The 22,319-nt window shown below is 46.9% G+C and overlaps 1 protein-coding gene across 3 annotated transcripts in view; it reads right to left on the reverse strand.

Annotated features, from left to right (window-relative positions):
• ARMH3 (armadillo like helical domain containing 3) overlaps positions 1-22,319 on the reverse strand; it is a 184,780-nt gene that overhangs the window by 144,796 nt on the left and 17,665 nt on the right. For all 3 annotated transcript variants that reach the window (XM_084633976.1, XM_084633977.1, XM_084633978.1), the window contains 8 exons: positions 18,247-18,358; positions 17,645-17,701; positions 17,340-17,486; positions 16,245-16,352; positions 15,128-15,220; positions 14,273-14,347; positions 12,993-13,079; positions 1,390-1,446 (listed from right to left, as the gene is read on the reverse strand). In XM_084633976.1, the coding sequence (XP_084490102.1) occupies positions 1,390-1,446; positions 12,993-13,079; positions 14,273-14,347; positions 15,128-15,220; positions 16,245-16,352; positions 17,340-17,486; positions 17,645-17,701; positions 18,247-18,348 (726 nt within the window). In that variant the 5' untranslated portion in view covers positions 18,349-18,358. The remainder of the gene's footprint in view (positions 1-1,389; positions 1,447-12,992; positions 13,080-14,272; positions 14,348-15,127; positions 15,221-16,244; positions 16,353-17,339; positions 17,487-17,644; positions 17,702-18,246; positions 18,359-22,319) is intronic.

The following is a 22,319-nucleotide window of genomic DNA, read 5'->3' on the forward strand; positions in this document are numbered from 1 at the left end:
TCTACTCCAAGGAGCTGCCAGCGTGAAAGCTTGCTCATCCACCAACCTCAGTTCAGTGGAGAGAGCCTTAAAAGCCAGCTTGTGTCAGAGCACAGATAGATGCTAAGCCCCAGCTCACAGTGAAAGCCTCAGATACAGGCAGGCTTTAAAAATCCAACAGAGCCAGCTTAAAATCCATCAGTCACCGTACAGGCTGACACGATACAGTCATGGCAGTTCAGTCTTATGAGCAGACAAAAGCCTGGCACAGAAACAGCAAAGTCCAAATGAGCCTGGGGTTTCTTCTTTTTCTTAAGGTTTCCTAATTCAATATTCCAGACATCATGAAGGTTACAGTAAAAGGTGGTAGGACAAACCTCACAATCTATCGTACTAGACCTTCCGCACCTGCAAATGCAGCAATTTGATATTTAAACTCAAGATACTTTAAAATGCTTCCAAATCAACCACATAACCAGGAGGACAAAACATCATCTGTTAAAATTACATGAATCTGGGAAAATTCTGAGTCTGTATGGGACACAAGAAAAAGGAGCTCAAAATCATCTTAAATTACATGGCTGCTAACACTAAGAAACCCCTTCATCAGTAGATCTCAAAACCTAAATAAATCTCAGGGTAGCTCTGAGAGTTATGTATGATCTTCATTTTACAGCTGGGGAAACTGAGGCAGAGCTAGGTCAAATGACAGAGCAAGTCAGTGTCCAACAGAATACAACCCTGAAGTCCTGGCTCCCAGTCACCTGCTCTTACCCCTAGACAACAAATCTTTCCCTTCACACAATTCAGAAGGAATCTTTAATATCTGATATCCTCTCGGCAACATTAAGGAAGATTAAGTGTCGCTACAGAAGAACCAGGGGCTGTTCTCATTTCAGTCACACTCCCATGCTGGCAGACAGTAAGCTAAGTTGACAAGGGATGGAGGGGACACAGATGGTATGTCTGTCCTGCACCAGGCAGTAGTTTCACTCTGCACAGCTGATTCTATTACAGCGAGAAAGCACCTTTGACTGCAAGGGCCCCTCTGGGCAGCTCACCTCAAGGACACAGAGATGGCTGATTTTAGCACGTTACTTTCTACCCGTCCAGGTCCTTATTACAACTAAACATTGAACTGTTACTGCATCAGGAATCCATCTCTCTCCCCCACTCCTGTAGAAGTTGATTTAGTTGGGGTCGGTCCTGCTTTGGGCAGGGGGTGGGACTAGATGACCTCCTGAGGTCTCTTCCAACCTAATCTTCTGTGATTCTAAGTCTCAAAGGTCCTGCTAGCAGGGAGGCCAGACATGCTGATGCTCTCTGCTGTAGCACACTCCCCTCCTGGCTAGGTCAAGATACACGAGGACACAGAGCCCATGAGAAGGTTGCAAGGAGCTGGATACTCACGTTGAGCGTGGCCTCGTCATCTACAATAGAGAGTTTCACAATGTACGGATTCACCGACTGTTAAACAAGAGAAGAAAGGAAAGTTTTGTCTCTGGTTTAAAAAAAGCCTGCTGGCTATTCAGCAAAGTTTCCACAGCTTCCCCTGGAGGTTTCTTCCCCCCGCCCCCCACAATGCAACAGCAGCCATTCACTGCATTGAAACTACTGGGCTCTGGCTCCCCTCTATCCACTCAGCCTCCCAAGGAATTGATGGTGTTTCTGGCTTTGCCCTCGGTGAGACGAGCCACCACTGGCTCAGCTATGCAGTCAAGATTATCTTTTATTATTAGCTTGGTAAACATCACCCAACCCTTTCATTACTGACACTTGGCACCGTGCAGCAGGCCCAGGTAGCGATGCAGAGACTGAACGTTACCACAGTCTGCGACTTCTGACTGTGCCAATAACTGCTCGAGTGAGGCACCAGGGAAGGCCTGATAATGTTAAGGACCCATCTATCACAAACTGCCAGGACTAGAGCTCAGTTCTTCCACGTTCAGACTGCTGAAAGCTTGGAATCCAAGGAGCATACAAATCATCTGTACCAGATGACCAGAGGATAGCTAGCAGAATGCCAATTTTTAAAAAAGGCTCCAGAGGTGATCCTGGCAATTACAGGCCAGTAAGCCTGACTTCAGTACCAGGCAAATTGGCTGAATCTAGAGCAAATAATAGAATTATCAGACACACAGATAAACACAATATGTTGGAGAAGAGTCAACATGGGTTTTGTAAAGGGAAATCATGCCTCATCAATCTACTAGAATTCTTTGAGGGGGGTCAACAAACATGTGGACAAGGGGGATCCAGTGGTGATAGTGTACTTCGACTTTCAAAAAACCTTAGGCAAGGTCCCTCACCAAAGGCTCTTAAGCAAAGTAAGGAGTCATGGGATAAGAGGGAAGATCCTCTCACGGATCAGTGACTGGTTAAAAGATAGGAAACAAAGGGTAGGAATAAATGGTCAGTTTTCACAATGCAAAAAGGTAAACAGCAGTGTTCCCCAAAGATCTGTACTGAGACCAGTGGTGTTCAACTTATTCATAAGTGATCTAGAAAAAGGGGTAAATAGTGAAGGGAGCAAAGTTTGCAAACAATACAAAATTACTCAAGATAGTTAAGTCCAAAGCAGAATGTGAAGAGTTACGAAGAGATCTCACAGAACAGAGTGACTGGACAACAAAATGGCAGATGAAATTCAATGATGAAAAGTGCAAAGCAATGCACTTTGGAAAACATAATCCCAACTATATACACAAAATGATGGGGTCTAAACTAGCTGTTACCACCCAAGAAAGATCTTGGAGTCATTGTGGATCATTCTCTGAAAACATCCGCTCAATGTGCAGCGGCCATCAAAAAAACGAACAGAATGTTAGAAACCATTAGGAAAGGCATAGATCATAAAACAGAAAATATCATAATGCCACTGTATAAATCCCTGAGACACCAACACCTTGAATACTGTTTGGAGTTCTGGCAGCCCCCTCTCAAGGAAGATATATTAGAAATGGAAAAGGTACAGAGAAGGACAACAAAAATGATTAGGTGTATGGAACAGACTCCAAATGAGGAGACATTAAAAAGACTGGGTTGCTCAGTTTAGAAAAGAGACGACTAAGGGGGGATACGATAGAGGTCTATGAAATCATGACTGGTGTGGAGCAAGTGAATAGGGAAGTGTTATTTATCCCGTCACATAACACAAGAACCAGAGGTTACCCGATGAAAATAATAGGCAGCAGGTTTAAAACAAATAATACATGGAAGTACGTCTCTACATGATGCCCAGTCAACCTGTGGAACTCCTTGCCAGGGGATGTTGTGAAGGCCAAAAGTATAACTGTGTTCAGAAAAAAATTAAATACGTTCCTGGAGGATAGGTCCATCAATGGCTATTAGCCAAGGTAGTCGGGGATGCAACCCCATGCTCTGGGTGTCTCTAAGCCTTTGACTGCCAGAACCTGGGACTGCACAATAGAGGATGGATCACTCGATAACTTTTCTGTTCTGTTCATTCCCTCTGAAGCACCTGGCTCTAGCCACTGTCGGAAGACAGGATCCTGGGCTAGATGGACCTTTGGCCTGGCCCAGTATGGCCATTCTTATGGTCATCTGAACTCCCAGTTGAAGGAAATGTCCAGACTAAGCCCCTGTAGAGAAGCCACTAATATTTTAAATAGCATTTTTCATTAGTAAAATATGTTTGTTTATGCCAGGTTGTTTACCCCTGTCAATGCAGAGACTAGCCAAGGCAATTTGGGACTGGCTCAAACAAAAAAAAAAGGGGCAGGGGAAGGTTATAAATACCCAGCAAAAATCCTTCAGATGCAGCCTCGATTTATCAAACATTTTCTCACTGAGTTATCCAACTTTACAACTAGCTTGTCAGAGATGCAGTGCCTTGCTCAAGGTCACACAGTGAGTCAGGAACAGGGCAGGGTAGAGCCGAGCCCAGTCCCAAGCTTTCAGCTTCATGACAATTAATTTTCCTCTTCAGTTATATTTAGGAGTTTAAACCCAGAGGAGATGGTATATTAGGACAGACCAATGGTCCAGGTAACGTGGTATCCTGTCTCCAATAATGTCCAGTACTATATGTTTGAGACAATGGCAGAAAACCCCCACAGTGCACCTCACTGAGCAACACTACCTCATGGGAAAAGAACGGAAATTTCCTGACACCAGTTTATGCTTTGAGGCTGGAGGAAAGAGCCTTTTGAATAACTGCATATACCATTCTTCATATAAGTATAATCTTCAAAAACTAAATAGAGTCTTTGCTTCAGTAATATCCTGCAGCAGTGAGTTCCACCAGTTGCTGATATATGCATCTGACCATCATTTCCTTTTACCTTTACCTTTCTTGAGTGTGCTAAGTTCACATATTCTCTTGCTCTACTACTAGAAGGATGGGACACAAGGAGAATAGTCTTCTCAACACCTAGTGTCACTGTCTAGACCTCTGTCACTTCTCTCCTTATTCACACCTTTCCAAACTAGAGACACCAAATCATTTTAACTTCTCCTCACAAGGAAGCCCCTTCTGGTGTGTCTAATTAATTTCACTGCCCTTCTCTGAGCTTCTCCTTTTACTCGAAAGCCTTTAACAAGATGAGGTGATCACTTGGGACACAGCAATCTAGACACACACACCCCGTTGGTATATATAATGGTGTTATTCTCTATTCCCTCACTCCCATTTCTGAGGACTGTCACAGCACACAGAGAAGACTATTTCCCTGAGCTGCCCACAGTGAATTATAGAACCGTCCCCTACTCTGAGAAGTTACAACTCATTCTGAACCCACCCATGTATCTGAGTAATTCCATTTCTTCCTTTCGGTGTGCATTAGCTCGCACTATGATCTGTCTGAATTGACAGCGAGTTGCCCAGATACCCATTTATATTAGGCCTTCCTGGCATTCCTCGCTCACCTCTCCCCACAGTTTCAGTGTGTCCTTTATTTTCTCCTGCAAGAGACTTTTGCTCAAGTTTTAGGAGAGTAAATAAATTACATCTGCCATTTTCCTATCTCCACCCACGGGTTCCAGCCTTAGAAGCTAGGTAGGAAGCATTTCTAGTAAGCTAGAAGTACTGAGAAGCCACTAGAACTTCACTGGTGTAGTACTGGGGGGCTGAGATAGATCTTCAGCTTCCAACTGCCTCTCCTGAGAGAAAACAGAAAAATATTACCCCAGCACTCCAGAGGAAGCTGATCTTTTCTAACCACGACCTTCACAGAACAAGCATTGCAGCACTCACTCTATTCACCAGACAGGAGTTAGAGCCTCACTCCTGGAGATGAGACACACTCAAGGGACATCTCTTATAGGCTACCTAAATCAATTACTGATAAATCATACAGAAGCAGAAATAAACACAGTCAGGGAACCTCACAAGGACAGGGCGGCTACAACCTCAGCGGAGCAGAACCTATGCAACTAAGTGACCAAAACCATTCTCGATTCCTCCAGAAGCGTAGCAGAGCGAAAGCGGCTCATGAACTGACCACCCAGCTACTTAACAAACCAATGGAAACCAGAAAGTCTTCACTAAAGAAAACAAAGGAGAAATACAGACTAAATCCATACAATCCCAACAATGTTAAAGTTAGTCATGCAAATGCAGTCCAGAGTCCATTCATTTATGCTTTCGCTGCAGTCGTGATGGAATCACACAGCTGTATAGCCACCCCTGCAATTCACCCTCTCCCCGGCCAGAGGGCCTCACTCTGCAGCCAGGCCTTCTCGGCAGGGAACTTTGGCCCGAGTAATGAGTGGGGGCAGAGCCATTCATCTCCCTATGGGCACTAGGGGGCACAGTTTTAGACCCGAGCTCCCTCACTGCTACTGCAACCACCAAGTACCTGCAGCCACAGGGCAACAGAGAAAGGAGGAATCAGGGGGGAAAGGAGTCACCCAGCATGCTAAGTGGAGCCTCCAAGCTCCTTGGTGCAAGCAGGGGAGTGGAGAGAGAAGAGGAATGTGCCTTGTTTAAATGGGGCCTTGGTATTCCCCATGCCACTCTTCAGTCAACACTGGGACTACGGGCAGGGAACAGCTCAATAGCCCAACTCCTCAACCACGCTGAAAGCTCAACAGCTGCAGGAGATATACGAAGCTGAGAGAGAGACCAAAATATCCCGGGGCTGGGAAAGGAAAAAGCAGAACCAACTGACTTCTTTTAGGCTGGGGATTGCATGAGAGTTTTGCATCTAACAACCAAAGTAACACTACCAGCTAATTAGAGAAGCAGAGGAACCGAAACAAACTGAGAAATAAACCCCCTTCAAATGTTTGACTCCCCTCAAAACCAGTGACTCCCCTGTCGCGTAAGAAAATGTGACGGGTAACTCATTTTTCTAAACAGACCAATTTCAAATCATTCACGTTTCTGACAGAGCTCCTATCAAACAGCATGTGCTCCGACTCTCCTTTTCAAATTCCCCTTCAAAAGATGTGATAACAGGTTTCCTGCTCCCTCCTTGCTAAAGGGTCTTTTCAACCAGCGACTGATTAGTTGGGATCAGTGAAACTCACTAGACACATCAAAGCGCTGCCATGCACCGAGCCCTGCATGGATACAAACTGTTTCCACAAACACGGTCTATGGATATCAAGCGGATATCTGCAGATTTGCAGGGTGCTAGATATAAAATTTGGATTCAAAGCCATCTGCGATCCTCAAACATGGTCCACGGATATCTGCAGAGTTGCAAGGCTCTAGCCACGCAAACAGTAAACAATGCAAAAGAGAAAAATATTTTCGCTAACATCTTTCAGTTCTCCTCATCTTAGGCAACGTTTGTAACTCTAGTAGGCACAATATTTCCAGGCAGAAAGGTGGTTTTTCAAGTTGATGTGGTTTTTTAAAGGGATATATCAACTTAAGTCCTGAATTTCATTTTTTCATCTCCTACCCTCACAAGTAACACGTCAGATGGCTAGAAATAGTACAGATTAGAGAAAAAACATTATTCTCCCTCTCTGCCCAAGTTTATTTTCTACCTTTGACAGGCCCGTGTATAGCTAGTCTCATTGCCTCCCTTGTGTAGTCAATGATTTAATTTCTCCTGCTCACACAGGTCTTTCACAGAGCAACAAGGGAGAGTGAAATATTTTCTCTGAAATAAGAATGATTATAAAACTACCAGTAGTGACAGAGGGACTTGGGCAGGTATCGTACCTGAAACTACTTTAAACTCTGTTTCTGAACACGACTAGATTTCAGGCGGACTTTGTCCCTTTATAGTTCTGCATAAAGAATACACATCTCTTCAGTTCCTATAACAGCAGCTAATCAGAGAACGGAGATATATAGTGCAGCTGCATTGGTTATGAAATCTTGGATGGATATTCCACATGGAGGTGTAAAGACTAGGAAACAGAGATCCCAGAAATCTGAAAGAACATGTTCATACAAACACAGCGATGCTTTCTTTAGAGACACCCACAAAACCATAGGCAACTAATCAATTCTCAGCCCAATTAGATTTCCTTAAGTAAATGGAATAATAATTTAGCAACCTACGAGACACAAAATAAAAGGGCACTGATAAACAGTAATATAGTCAAAGAAACAGGCAGGAATGAAAAGGAAAATAAGCCATGAAACAATTTGACGTGCTGACAGCCAAGCACCAAACAATCCAAACTCTAAAAACGCCCAAGTAAGGCAAGGGAAAGATGGCTAGTCTCCCACACAGCCAGGATAATTGCTGCAGGCAGAGCTGGGAACACAGAAGGCTGCCTGACACTACCCATAAGATGATCGTGCTTTCAGTTGCTTTTAACTTTGCCAAACTTTGTTTGGGCTGAAATTTTCCATGCCGGATGTCTGCCTCAGGCTGATTAAGAAGAGAATAATGTCAGCAATTCATTCATGTTGGATGCCCAACTTGAGATGCCTAGGGCCTGATTTTGCAGCGTACGTCGCATGGTGTGACACTTTATATGTTCACAGCCCCCGCCAACTTCAGCTGCGACTGCAAGTGCTCAGCACTTCTGCAAATCAGACCCTTGGGGCTAAGTCAGGCACCCAGAAAATGAGGAACAAACAGTTAGTGACCCCCTGTGAAAAGTCTGGTTTAAGAACAGCCCCGCACTCACAGGAACTCTGTGGCGGGGCAGAGATAGAATCCAGCTCTCCAGGGCAGCATTCGACTGCCTTCACCGAGAGACCATCTTTTTTCATCCTGCAACACTCTGCCTCATTCACTGCACACTTTCCAATTTTTCCAACGAATGAAGCAGGGGTCCTACAGACAACGGTCTCCTCCACTACACAACCCTGATTCATGCCCAGAACAAGTCCATCCTGTGCACTGAATGAGGCAGGGTCCTATGGAAGAAATAGCATGTGATCATGTAATTAAAGACTGTACGATAATGTATACACAAGGGGGCTGAATTCAGATTGCACAGGCAAACTAAATTCTGTCATCTCCTAGCTTCTGAATGCTTTGCAAGCTTATTATTCTTTCAATGAACATACGAACGGCCAGACTGGGTCAGACTGAAGGTCCATCTAGCCCAGTGTCCTGTCTTCCGACAGTGGCCAGTGTCAGTGCTTCAGAGAGAATGAACAGAACAGGGAATCATCAAGTGATCCATCCCCTGTCGCCCATTCTCAGCTTCTGGCAAACAGTGGCTAGGGACACCAGCCCTGCTCATCCTGGCTAATAGCCATTGATGGACCTATCCTCCAGGAACTTATCTAGTTCTTTTTTCAACCCAGTTATAGTCTTGGCCTTCACAACATCCTCTGGCAAGGAGTTCCACAGGTTGACTGTGCATTGTGTGAAAAAATACTTCCTTTTCTTTGTTTTAAATCTGCTGCCTATTAATTTCATTGGGTGACCCCTAGTTCTTGTGTTACAAGAAGGAGTAAATAACACTTCCTTATTTACTTTCTCCACATCAGTCATGATTTTATAGACCTCAATCATATCCCCCCTTAGTCGTCTCTTTTCCAAGCTGAAAAGTCCCAGTCTTATTAATCTCTCCTCATATTGCAGTTGTTCCATACCCCTAATCATTTTTCTTGCCCTTTTCTGAACCTTTTCCAATTCCAATATATCTTTTTTGAGATGGGCGACCACATCTGCACGCAGTATTCAAGCTGTGGGCGTACCAGGGATTTATATAGAGGCAATATTTTTCTGTGTAATTTCCTATGGTTTTTAAAGAGCTGACTGGAAAAACAAATTCCATAATGCGGAACCATACTGAACCCTACATGGGTCAGAGCAGGACCACTATCCTGTTCCATACAGGTTCTTAGCTCACCCTAATCTCTGCAATACCTGAGCACCTTCCAGCTGCACATCAAGCGATATGGCTACCATCTCCACCCATGGATAGTTCTCTCTCATTTGCTCCTGGGAGAAGAACTGTGTGTGTTGTGGAGTGTTCTGTTTCAGTAGGGCGGGGCGTTAATGTCCATGCTGCTCTGTGTGTACATGAGAGGAGGCAAGCTGAAGACATGCCCCCTGAACTGGAAGGAGAAGGTGGGGGGAGGTGGCTGGTCCTTAGTTTCTGGGAGAGTTCATTCCATGGTCCTGGGCTGATCCCCATGAAAACACCAACTTCTTATGGTAAAAGGTTCCAGTCTGCCAAAGGAGCGGGGCTGTCAGCTACGGTCTTCAATCAGAGCATTAGGCTCTTTCAGACGTGCTAGACTGGGGCACCCTGAGGTAAGGATCGAGATCTCGGCTTTGACTTTCTAGTCCATGGGAAGCCAGTGCAGAGAGCAGAGGAGAAGTCTGATGTGCTCACAACAGCCCACATGGCTGAGGAGATGCACTGCAACACCTGGGCATACAGGGTTCTACAGAACACAGAGCTGGAACTTGTTGGCTCACAGCACAGATGTCCACCACTTGTGCTACATGAATAACTGGTAGCAGTAGTAAGCTGTTATCCTCTAGGTCAGGGGTGGGCAAACTTTTTGGGCCAAGGGCCACATCTGGGCGGAGAAATTGTATGCAGGGCTGGGGCAGGGGGTTGGGGTGTGGAGTGTGGGAGGGGGTGTGGTATGCAGGAACGGACTCACGGCAAGGGATTGAGGCAGAGGAGGGGTGCGGGGTTTATGAGGGGGCTCAAAGAAAGGGGCTGGGGTGCAAGAGGGGTGCGGGGTGCAAGAGGGAGCTCAGGGCAGGGGTGCAGGAGGGGTGCAGACTGAGGGAGGGAGCTCAGGGCAGGGGGTTGGGGTGCAGGAGGGGTGTGGGGACAGGGGACTCAGGGCAAGGAGTTGTGGTGCACAGGGGTGCAGCAGGGGGCTCAGGGCAGGTAGTTGGGGTGCAGGAGGGTCCAGGCTAAAGCGGTTCCAGGGTGGCAGCAGTGCACACCGGGGACCCACACCGTGCCAGGAAGTGGCCAACACCATGTCCCTGCGCGGCCCCTGGGAGAGGCAGGGGGGGGGGCCACAGGCCTCTACGCACTGCTCTTGTCACACCTCCAGGTACCTCCCCCGAAGCTCCCATTGGCCGTGGTTCCCCGCTCCCGGCCAGTAGGAGCTGTGGGGGGCGGTGCCTGGAGGCAAGGGCAACGCACAGAGCTCTTCTTTCCCCCCTGCCCCCCGACCCCAGGGACGTGGTGCCGGCCGCTTCTGAGAGTGGTACAGAACCTGCGGCACCATGGGGGGCAATCCCGTGGGCCGAATCCAAAGCCCTGACGGGCTGGATCCAGCCCACGGGCCATGGTTTGCCCACCCCTGCTCTAGGTGGAGGGGGAAAGACATTTTGCCAGTGGGATTCCTAGCCACTTGCTAGACAGCAGAGGAGTGTTCAGACTCAGGAATCCATGATTCAATTCCATGGACTAGATGTGTGTTCTGATGGTTATAGAACCTTTTGTCCTTGATTCCCCCATATCCCTGTCTGCCCCCACTGGTCCTATCCATCCCGCCCCCAACTCCTGTCCCTGCCCCCTGCCCTGCTCCTCACCCATTTGCAAGTGAGTTAGGCTGCTCCGTTCTCCTCCTCCTTCTTCTTGCCTGGGCACTAGCAGGTGGCACTGACAGCATGGCTCTCCCTGTTCTCAGTTCTGGTGACTAGCACAATAGTGACCCCCGGCAGCCCGGAGAGTTATCGCAGGACGAATCCTGCTCAGCCCCTGCATCCCTGGGCTGCATCAAGCTCAGGTGGTCTGCGGGGATGATCAGGAGCTATGAGGGGTTGGAGCATGCTCAGTGCAGACAGACTCTTTGGAGACTTTAGCTGCCACTAACAAACTTCTGCTGAGCATGTGCAAATAGAGATTTTCAGAGGCTTATAAATTAGTCAGATGTGAGCAGAATTTCATGGAGATGGTGAAAGGCACCACAGCCACCCACAGCCAAATTTCAATCCCTGCTCTAAAGCACAGAGCCCGCTTCTCAACAGAACAATTACAGGAACTGTTTTAAATGGGCAAAACAACGTATTTTTCCCTAACGTTGTGTAGGAAATGGCTGAATCCTTAAAAAAAGGAAATTCAGCCTGAGGCAGACACCCAGCCTGGAAACAGGTAAAGTTTATAAATAGCAAAGTTATAAACAACTGAAAACATGATCTTATAATAGAAAGCGCTCAGCAATCTTAATTATAGGCATTACTAGCTGCACCATGTGTAAGAAAGCTGATTCATGTCGCCATCTTTAAGTTGATCAAGCTTTACTTTTGTGAGGCTGGTGTTGGTGCTGTATTGTATTACACAGAACTTTAAGGCAAAACAGAAGCCTATCACAATTTGACACTTTTAGTAAACACTGATTCATCAGCCTTAGTGTCCCAGCCAAATTCTAACTTGAGAAATTGCCTAAATTCCCCCTGCATTTCATTTAGATACGTCATTCTTCCTCTGCGTCTTCGTCTGCATCTGATTAGCCCGAGCATATTGTAAACACTACAGCAATATGAACACACACAAGGAAACCTTAATATATACTCTCTCTTCCTCAGTCAGGAATGAGGTCAGATAGAAACATATCTGTATTTCATGATTAGTGCAAAACTTAAGAGTCCAGAACTCATGTTTCCAAACAATTAAATTCAAAATCCTGACGTTAAGGAAAACTCTTAAGACAGACAATTATATCATCATGCCTCATGTAAAGAGGCACTGACATTTCACATGTATTTTAACATTTCTTTCATTTTGTCTCTCAAGAATAAGATCAGTAGAAAAAAACTTTGTAGAAACACAAGCAGATTACTAAATACAGCATCCCAGCTTGGAAAAGGAAAGGAGAATTATGTTTCTTGAGAAGAAGGCGGCAATCAGAGAGATGCAGAGCCACATTTCTCATTCTCCTAAGGAGTTGTAGGCTGTGACATTTCAGCTCATCCTCTAGTCACATGACTGGCATCGCTCCGGAGAGTTCTAATTTCTTTTGACTTGACAGTCAGCTCCAAATCACATGTCCGGGGTCTGAAACCCAAGACAACTCTATAACAACTTGCTTCTCTTTGGAGAAAATATATTTTACACACACACGCACGCTACACATTAATGATTCTTTCAAGAGGCCTTCCTGCAAATCGAAGTAAAGTATTTCCATAGATAAAGTGCAAATCCCCTGAACAGCTTTCCTTTGTACTTGTATATAAATAAGTGTTTGAACACCTGCACCTTTGGATATGCACGTACATGTAAAAGAAACATATAAACAGATACTGTCAAAATGGGATGGGGAAATTACTGACATATTCTCTGCCAATGAACATGCAGATGTTGTGCCCAGCTCCTGTAATTGTCCGTTTTTACCCTACTAAATGTTTCAATGCCTTTTTCTAGAAATTGTATGGATGGCAACACTGCAGCTCTTGTGCAGAACCTTACAACAGCCAGCGCAGACTCACGCAATAGAGAGCCCACCTTCTGAGAGGAAACAGATTTTAGTCTCACAGCACCAAGGGCTGTTCTTGAAACAGCAAATAAAAGGAGGTATCAAGCTGTCTGAGCAGTGGTTGGCCTTTACAAGTGTATTTTAGCACTCACTAAGGGCTCGCATCCCAAGGACAAAATGGCTGAAGAAAGACATCAGCGTAACGAAATGGCTCTCTGACCCCAACACCTACCTCATACTTTCTGTAGTTAACTAGCAAAGCAAGAAGGACAACAGTATCATAACCATGCTCCCGGCGACTAGGTGGGTTGGACAGAATCTGAAACAAGAAGCAGGAATGCATCATGTTACCCGGTAGTTGACTATGAAACATAGCTAGTTTCCTGAAGAAGCAAGGCCAAGCAGAACAATATGTAACATATCAGCATATTATGCGCTAAGTGACGTATGAGTAGGGCCCTACCAAATTCACAGCCACGAAAAAAGCGTCACAAATGATGAAATCTGGTCTCCCCTGTAAAGTCTGGCTATAGTAGAGGAGTCGCGATGTTGCGACCCTTACTTCAGAGCTGCCTTCAGAGCTGGGCGGCTGGAGAGCGGTGGCTCCCGGCCAGGCACCCAGCCCAGAAAGCAGAGCCGGCACCACCAGCCTCAGTGCAGAAGTAAGGGTGGCAGGGCAGGATATTGGGGGGCAGGGCAGGATATTGCCATCCTTACTTCTCCACTCTGGTGGCAGTGGCACTGACTTCAGAGCTGCCGCTCTCCAGCCACCCAACACTGACAGCAGCGCGGAAGTAGGGTGGCAATACCGCAACCCCCCTACAATAGCCTTGCAACCCCCCGCCTGACCCTCTTTTGGGTGAGGACGCCCACGCTTACAACACTGTGAAATTTAAGATTGAAACATCTGAAACCATGAAATTGAAGATTTTTTAAATGCTATGACCATGATATTTACCAAAATGGACCGTGAATTTGGTAGGGCCCTATGTATGAGATTTAGAACAGTGAATTGCAATGCATATAAGAAACCAGAGAGAGCCAGTTATGTACACAGGCTTAGAGAGAGCAAAATGTCGCAGCCACAGCATCACCCAGCACTGGCTGTGACAGTATCTCAGTGTATTGCCAGGACACACTCAAATACTTCTCCTAAAAAGCATACCATATCAAAGGGGAGAAAATTGCTGGAAATACCCAGGCTGACTGTCATAATAAGTTCCTCTAGTCTAGAAATCCTCCATGAAATTAGACCCACAGAGCTATTCACCTGCTTTCTGAGCACAAAAGACACAAGTGTGACAATCTTAAAAGCCCACCAGTGACTGAAACCAATAGACCGGCATAAGGAGGCGGCAGCATTATAAAATCTACCACCGAGCTAGGAGTAAGAGGTTGACATGTAACACCAGCGAACCTCTGTTGTATTTAAAGCACTGAACAGTAAATGCACCGATGAAAGTCTGGCACTATGGGAAAAGACCTAACCAGCCAGAGATGAGAAACACTTACCTGTAAAATAGCTTCAAATATACTGTTAATCATCACATATTCCAGGATTGTGTTCTGGCTGATGTTGTCTGTCACCTGAAAGCAATCGAAGGCTTTTTAAAACGCTGACTGAAGCTCCATAATCCCTAACGTTCTGTACCTGCCTCCAGTGTGCACGGAAACAGGCACGTTCCCCTACTGAACAGACGCTCTAAGTTCATGTGCTCTCAGCAAGGCAAGAGTCCAGGTAGGACGAGAGCAGAGCAAAGTGGGAATAGCCGTGCAGACTCACCCTCCTCCCAGCACCCCGACTCCTTTCTTGTGTGCACCCCAGTCACTGCATCTGCCAGGAGCGTCTCAGACTCTGTGCAACACAGGAAACTTCCACGCTGCTGTGTGTAACTCACTGTCCCAGGGACAGACCAACTTCCTTACATACTCATCACACTACCACAGAAAGAGTAACAGCTCCCAGCCCGAGGCCCCTTCCCCTTGCAAGCGTGGAAATGGCTGAGCCGGCCTGGAATCATCCCAGTGCCAATCGAAGACCACATCTGTGCCTCAGGACAGGACAGCCCTTCGCTAGCCTGCAGCCCTTCCAAACCCCACAGGGCTGCCACCCGGGGCTCTTTAACATAGCTGCTCTCTAAAGGAACAATTCTGGAAATGACATGTGGCCACTAAAGACACTGATCAACTGACACTGCAATGTCAGCCCAGGAAGAAAGATCATTCTAGAAGCAGCACTTCCAGCAACCAGACCCTGTACCACACTTTGTCCTCTGCACTCACAGATCCTCCCCGCCCTTTGGTCAGTTTGCCGGCATACCTGCCCATCAAGGTTTCTAAGCGAAACTTCAGTTTTGTGTTATTTACCGTTACCAAGCAGAGAAGCAGCTTCAGACACAAACTCTTCAGGCTTTCGGAGCCTTCTGCACAAAGCAGCGAGTCCAAGCTCTCCATCAGATTCTGAGGAAGGACACAGTCACAATAAGCCTTCGCGATCTGAATCCATCAGGTTACGTATAGCACACCAGTCTGGCTACCAATCGCTGAACAACACTAAACCCCCCCCTCCAGCCTTGTCAGGAGCCAGGGACGAGCTGGTACCAGCCAAAATCTAGGCCACATGTGACTTTAACTTGCTGGACCACATCAGTCCTTACAGCACATTTGCCCAGTTATCCCACCACCTCACTGAAGCTGTTCCACAGCTAACCATCAAATCTTATTATTCATAGAAGGGTTACTCCATAACTGAGACACAAAGCGCCTTATTCAACTGTCCCCTTCCATCATCCCCATGACAGGAGGTGGCACTCAAAAGTAATGTATGTTCCAATCCCCTGAAGAGCCTCCCCACCTTGTAACTGATTTACAGATCAGACGCCAGCATGAACAGCGGCATTCTGACCTCTGACTGCCATAAACCAGACATGTGTACCTGAGCAGCCTAGCAGCAGGACAGAGTTTGCCTGTGGATAGTTAAACGCTGTTCAAGCAACTACACTCACCAGTAAAAAAATCAAAGGTCAGATGCTGGCTGAGTTTACGCTGTCTAAGTTCCCACCCACCCAGCTGTACCGAGGGAAATCGGAGCACCAAAAAGATTGCTACCCCCAGCGCTTGGACTCAATACTGGGGTAACTGGGTGGAATTTTCCAGCCTGCGTTATACAGCAGGTCAGACTAGATAATCTAACAATCCCTTCTGGCCTTAAATTCTATTCATGACAATCCAGGAATCAACACATTGGCGTGAATGGAAAGGAACGACCTCCCTCCATCATTACGTTAGATTTGAAATGAATTACAAGCGCCCTTGTGCTGGGCCTTTGGCAGGCAGAATACACGGGGCAGCTGCATTTAATAATTCACTTCAGTGTTCAAACACGCACAGGCGGTTCTTCATAATGGCAACTGTCTACAGAGGACATCCCTGTAGGATAGGGCTGGCGAGCAGCAAGCTGCTCCTCTGAAGCCAGGACCCTTACCTTCATGCACAGCTCTGCTCTGTCGAAGCCCATGAGCATGTTGATGATGTCAAACCCAGAGGTAGATTTGTTCTTCTGATGGACGCCACGAATCAGGGCACATAACGTCTGTGAAGGGAAGAGGGAAGGAAGCAGCTGAGCACAGGATGTCAGGCCACACCTACGACTTGCCCCCCAAAATCCATTCCAAGCCCTGCTCCAGGGACTGACAAAGAACAGATGCTTCAAGGGCCATCATCAATTTAGGTTCCACTACTGTCTGAACTCTTCCCTTCCCGTTGTTCTATGTAACTCCTCAGATTGGGAGAACTCGGAGATTAGAGAAAATACATATTTTTCCAGTGTGCGCATTTGACTGCACCATGCAGACAGCCATTCTCACTGCTTCGCCTGTACAGTCAGACAGTTTCCTCAGCTTGCATGGGTGCCCCACACACCAACAAGGGAGACAGACACATTTACAACCAGAGAAGTGTAACTGCCAAGGCCCAGAAGGGGACGCTGAGCCCAGGGCAGCACCTGACACTCTGTTTAGCAATTCTTGGTGTTCCTTTAAAAAAATGTATTTCTAAAGCATAGAGCAAAATTGCTCCAAATGTCCCCAAAGATATGGATACAATCTCATCAGACAAGTCGTTGTCTAATAAGCGTGGTCTCTTGTACAGACTTCACTCCACCTTCTCCAGAGCTTTATTTCATTTCCTCTGTCAGGAAACTCAATGAGGGGCAGGGAGTAGGTGGGGGGGAAGAGAAAACAAACAACCTGCTCTTGGACTATACTTCAGCTCCCAGCCGGGTTACCTGTTGCACTGAAGGGTCCCTCACCTTCCTCCCTTCCCACCCCACCCCGCTGCGGGTGGTCTTCCTCACAATTCCAGAAACTCAGAATTTGCATTTTAAAAGCAATTTACATTTCCCAAGATAAATAGGACTGTGCTTGTCTCGAACCTCCAAACGGAATAAATAATGAAAGCTACCAGTGAGAAGCCACTGCCTCTCAGCCCCGCTAAAGAAACTAGCGCAAGGTGCTTGACAATATCCATAAGCGGAAAACCGGCCCACGCACACCGACTCCCGAGCCATCAGAGCCGGTACCTGTAACGCATTGACCACTCGGATGGGGTGCTCTTCTCCCAAGGCCTGGATGCAGCGCTGGAACAAACAGTTAACGTTATCTTTTATCTTCATTAACTCTTCTCCGTCCAGAGACTCCAGCTTGCTTTCTAGATACTCCAGGTTCACCTGTCGGTCAGGAACGAAGGAAAAACCAATTAATGCATTTCCTCCAGCTGCTGAAAGGAAGCAGAGACCCACAGGAGAGCAAGTCCCTGCCACATCCCAGGCCACACAAGCAAAGGCGAATCAAAAGATAAGAGGATGGTTTTCAACTCTTACGGTACCTTCATGAGGAAAAGCTCCTCCCAGAACCGAGGGCTGCATTTACTGGGGTCCTCTGTCTGAAAGAGAAAGGAGACCCCATGAGAACAAACAGTACAGCTAGGAGAAAGGCTAAGCACACAGACAGAACATCAGTGTAAACAGTTCAGACTCCCGAAGACAAGGCTACTCACCTGTCAATGGAATTCTCCAAGTACAATATATTGCCAACACCGATTCCCAAAAGCGGGATTTGCAGAAGCCATTCTCGCCTGAGCAGCTTTTCTTCTTTTCTCCCAGAAATATTCTCTCCCCCAAACCAAAAAGGAGAAGATTCCTCACAGCTCCTCACTATGGAGTCCCTGCCTCCTACTGCACTGGCTCCCCTGGCCTGCCACTCCCTTTCCTAACTTCATGGCCACCACATTCTAGATTCCCCGGGGAACGCCACACAGTGACACTGAAGGAGGCAGCAGAGGAAGCTGCCTCCTTTGAGACAGTTTGAGACAGTTATGGGACAGCCTGGCCTGGACAGAAGCGTGCCCTGTCTCATGGAGAAGAATCCACCACATGGAGCTCTCTCGGCAAACCAAAGGGACAAAAGGAAAAGGGACCCAGTCCTTACCATGAAGATCTCATCGTACATTAGCACAACCTTCTCTTTCAATAGTTTCTTGGAGGCTGAAGATTTCCAGAGCAGTCCGCCTTTCTTCTCCGCTTGGGCCATGGTGTACAGCCTGGGCGTAAGAACAGAGACCAAACTACTGAGAAAGCAGGAGGTGACAGTGTATCACCACAGCACCCAGGAGCTGTAGTCACGGCCAGGACCCCATTGTGCTAGGTACTATACAAAGAGATGGCCCCTGCACGGATGTTTTTCCCCCAAAATGTGTTCTGTCTGCCATAGCCCTGACATCTCTATACCCTAGACTAAGATACTAACAGCCACTAGCATGCAGGAAGTGGGGGGTGGAGGTTAATTGCCACACAAGATACTGACTGAGACCAACGGTCCGGCTAGCCAGATCCTAGTTCAGTTTCCAGCACCAGATTGCTTCAGAGGAAGGTGCAACAAACCCTGCAGAATAGATATGGAATAACCTGCTTACAAGGAAAGTTTCGTCCTAACCTGTCAGTCAGTGGTTGGTTTGTGGCCTGGAGCAGGAGGGCTTATGTCTCTTCCCGCCTTTTTTTTTTTATTAAAGAAGTCCTTACTATAATCTTGCTAAACACTTGATTTCAGTGACATCTTGTGGCAATCAGTTCCACAGACTGTGTGAAAAAGTAATTCCTTTTATTGTATTTAAACTTGCTGCCTACCAATTTGCTTCAATATCCCTTTGTTCTTATGCTGGGAGAAAGAAAGCAAAGAAGTGCCTGATCAACCTGCTCTACGGCATCTATTATTTTGTATTTCTTTCCTGGAAAAGTGGTTGGCAAACATTACAGTGCATTAGTCCCCTGAGATCCCGACCAAAATCCAATGCAAAATGTTCGCCCACTTGTGCGAGGGCTGCAAGGATTTCCCCCCATGTCAAATGCTGTGTATTCATGATTTTTCCACTGCATCACTGGGGCTTCACAGAAGCACGTGGTTCTGCCCCAAGAGATCCAATTACAGGATTGGGGCCTAAGTTTCTAATAAGCTGTTAGGAAACAGAGAGTGCCATGAATGGAAATTCTCTCCTTGTTCCCAGAAGCTAGGTAGGTTGCAAGATGCCTGACAATTGATGGTCACAAATACCTAGCAACATTACATAGAATCATAGAATACCAGGGTTGGAAGGGACCCCAGAAGGTCATCTAGTCCAACCCCCTGCTCAAAGCAGGACCAATTCCCAGTTAAACCATCCCAGCCAGGGCTTTGTCAAGCCTGACCTTAAAAACCTCTAAGGAAGGAGATTCTACCACCTCCCTAGGTAACGCATTCCAGTGTTTCACCACCCTCTTAGTGAAAAAGTTTTTCCTAATATCCAATCTAAACCTCCCCCACTGCAACTTGAGACCATTACTCCTCGTTCTGTCATCTGCTACCATTGAGAACAGTCTAGAGCCATCCTCTTTGGAACCCCCTTTCAGGTAGTTGAAAGCAGCTATCAAATCCCCCCTCATTCTTCTCTTCTGCAGGCTAAACAATCCCAGCTCCCTCAGCCTCTCCTCATAACTCATGTGTTCCAGTCCCCTAATCATTTTTGTTGCCCTTCGCTGGACTCTCTCCAATTTATCCACATCCTTCTTGAAGTGTGGGGCCCAAAACTGGACACAGTACTCCAGATGAGGCCTCACCAATGTCGAATAGAGGGGAACGATCACGTCCCTCGATCTGCTCGCTATGCCCCTACTTATACATCCCAAAATGCCATTGGCCTTCTTGGCAACAAGGGCACACTGCTGACTCATATCCAGCTTCTCGTCCACTGTCACCCCCAGGTCCTTTTCCGCAGAACTGCTGCCTAGCCATTCGGTCCCTAGTCTGTAGCTGTGCATTGGGTTCTTCCGTCCTAAGTGCAGGACCCTGCACTTATCCTTATTGAACCTCATCAGATTTCTTTTGGCCCAATCCTCCAATTTGTCTAGGTCCTTCTGTATCCTATCCCTCCCCTCCAGCGTATCTACCACTCCTCCCAGTTTAGTATCATCCGCAAATTTGCTGAGAGTGCAATCCACACCATCCTCCAGATCATTTATGAAGATATTGAACAAAACTGGCCCCAGGACCGACCCTTGGGGCACTCCACTTGATACCGGCTGCCAACTAGATATGGAGCCATTGATCACTACCCGTTGAGCCCGACAATCTAGCCAGCTTTCTACCCACCTTGTAGTGCATTCATCCAGCCCATACTTCCTTAACTTGCTGACAAGAATACTGTGGGAGACCGTGTCAAAAGCTTTGCTAAAGTCAAGAAACAATACATCCACTGCTTTCCCTTCATCCACAGAACCAGTAATCTCATCATAAAAGGCAATTAGATTAGTCAGGCATGACCTTCCCTTGGTGAATCCATGCTGGCTGTTCCTGATCACTTTCCTCTCATGCAAGTGCTTCAGGATTGATTCTTTGAGGACCTGCTCCATGATTTTTCCAGGGACTGAAGTGAGGCTGACTGGCCTGTAGTTCCCAGGATCCTCCTTCTTCCCTTTGAGAGGACCCTCTCAGAGCAAAAGGAATTTATTTTCCAAAATTATAAACAGGGTCTCTATAACCCAGGAACGGCTTGGTGCCAACACAGTATTCCTGCCAGCAAGTCAGAGTACTATCAACTGGATGAATGAACTATAAGGTGGACAGAAAGCTGGCTAGATCGTTGGGTTCAACGGGTAGTGATCAATGCCTCGATGTCTAGTTGGTAGCCAGTTTCAAGCAGAGTGCCCCAGGGATCAGTCCTGGGGCCGCTTTTGTTCAACATCTTCATTAATGATCTGGATGATTGAATGGATTGCACCCTCAGCAAGTTTGTGGATGACACTAAGCTGTGGGGAGAGGTAGATACACTGGAGGGTACGGATAGGGTCCAGAGTGACCTAGACAAATTGGAGGATGGGGCCAAAAGAAATCTGATGAGGTCCAACAAGGACAAGTGCAGAGTCCTGCACTTAGGAAGGAAGAATCCCATGCACCGCTACAGACTAGGGACCGAATGGCTCGGCAGCAGTTCTGCAGAAAAGGACCTGGGGATTACAGTGGACGAGAAGCTGGATATGACTCAGCAGTGTGCCCTTGTTGCCAAGAAGGCTAAGGGCATATGGGGCTGCATTAATAGGAACACTGCCAGCAGATCGAAGGAAGTGATTATTCCCCTCTATTCGGCACTGGTCCAGAGGCCACATAGTCCAGAGGCTACATCTGGACTACTGCATCCAGTTTTGGTCCCCCCACTATAGAAAAGATATGGACAAACTGGAGAGAGTCCAGCGGAGGGCAATGAAAATGATTAGGGGGCTGGGGCACATGACTTATGAGGAGAGGCTGAGGGAACTGGGATTGTTTAGTCTGTGGAAGAGAAGAATGAGGGGGGATTTGATAGCTGCTTTCAACTACCTGAAAGGGGTTTCCAAAGAGGATGGATCTAGACTGTTCTCAGTGGCGGCAAATGACAGAACAAGAAGCAATGGTCTCAAGTTGCAGTGGGGGAGGTCTAGGTTGGATATTAGGAAAAACTGCTTCACTAGGAGGGTGGTGAAGCACAGGAATGGGTTCCCTAGGGAGGTGGTGGAATCTCCATCCTTCAAGCTTTTGAAGGCCCGGCTTGACAAAGCCTTGGCTGGGATGACTTAGCTGGGGTTGGTCCTGCTTTGAGCAGGGGGTTGGACTAGATGACCTCACAAGGTCTCTTCCAACCCTAATCTTCTATGATTCTATGTTAGAGGGCACATGGGGTGCATAGAGTTTGACAGGGATCCCCTAGGTCAGATGTATGCATATTAAGTTTATCAAAGGGTGGCATGTGAGGTCTCCACGAAGAGCCAACAGCCCACTGGTTGCATAATCACTGTGAAACATGTGGATGGATGCTGTTTAAGGAATTGTGTATCCATACTGAAAATTATGTTCTTATGGTCTGAGAGTTAAGAAAGGTCACCAGATGGGAATAAATGCTTTTCTCTCACTCACTGGTCATGTGGGTTGTGTATCATCCACTCCACAATGGAGGCTTGTCTACAATCTAAGCTGGATGCTAATCAGGAGATTGTGAA

This window comes from Lepidochelys olivacea, assembly GCF_965140295.1.
Source record: "Lepidochelys olivacea isolate rLepOli2 genome assembly, chromosome: 7".
Lineage (NCBI taxonomy): Eukaryota > Metazoa > Chordata > Testudines > Cheloniidae > Lepidochelys > Lepidochelys olivacea.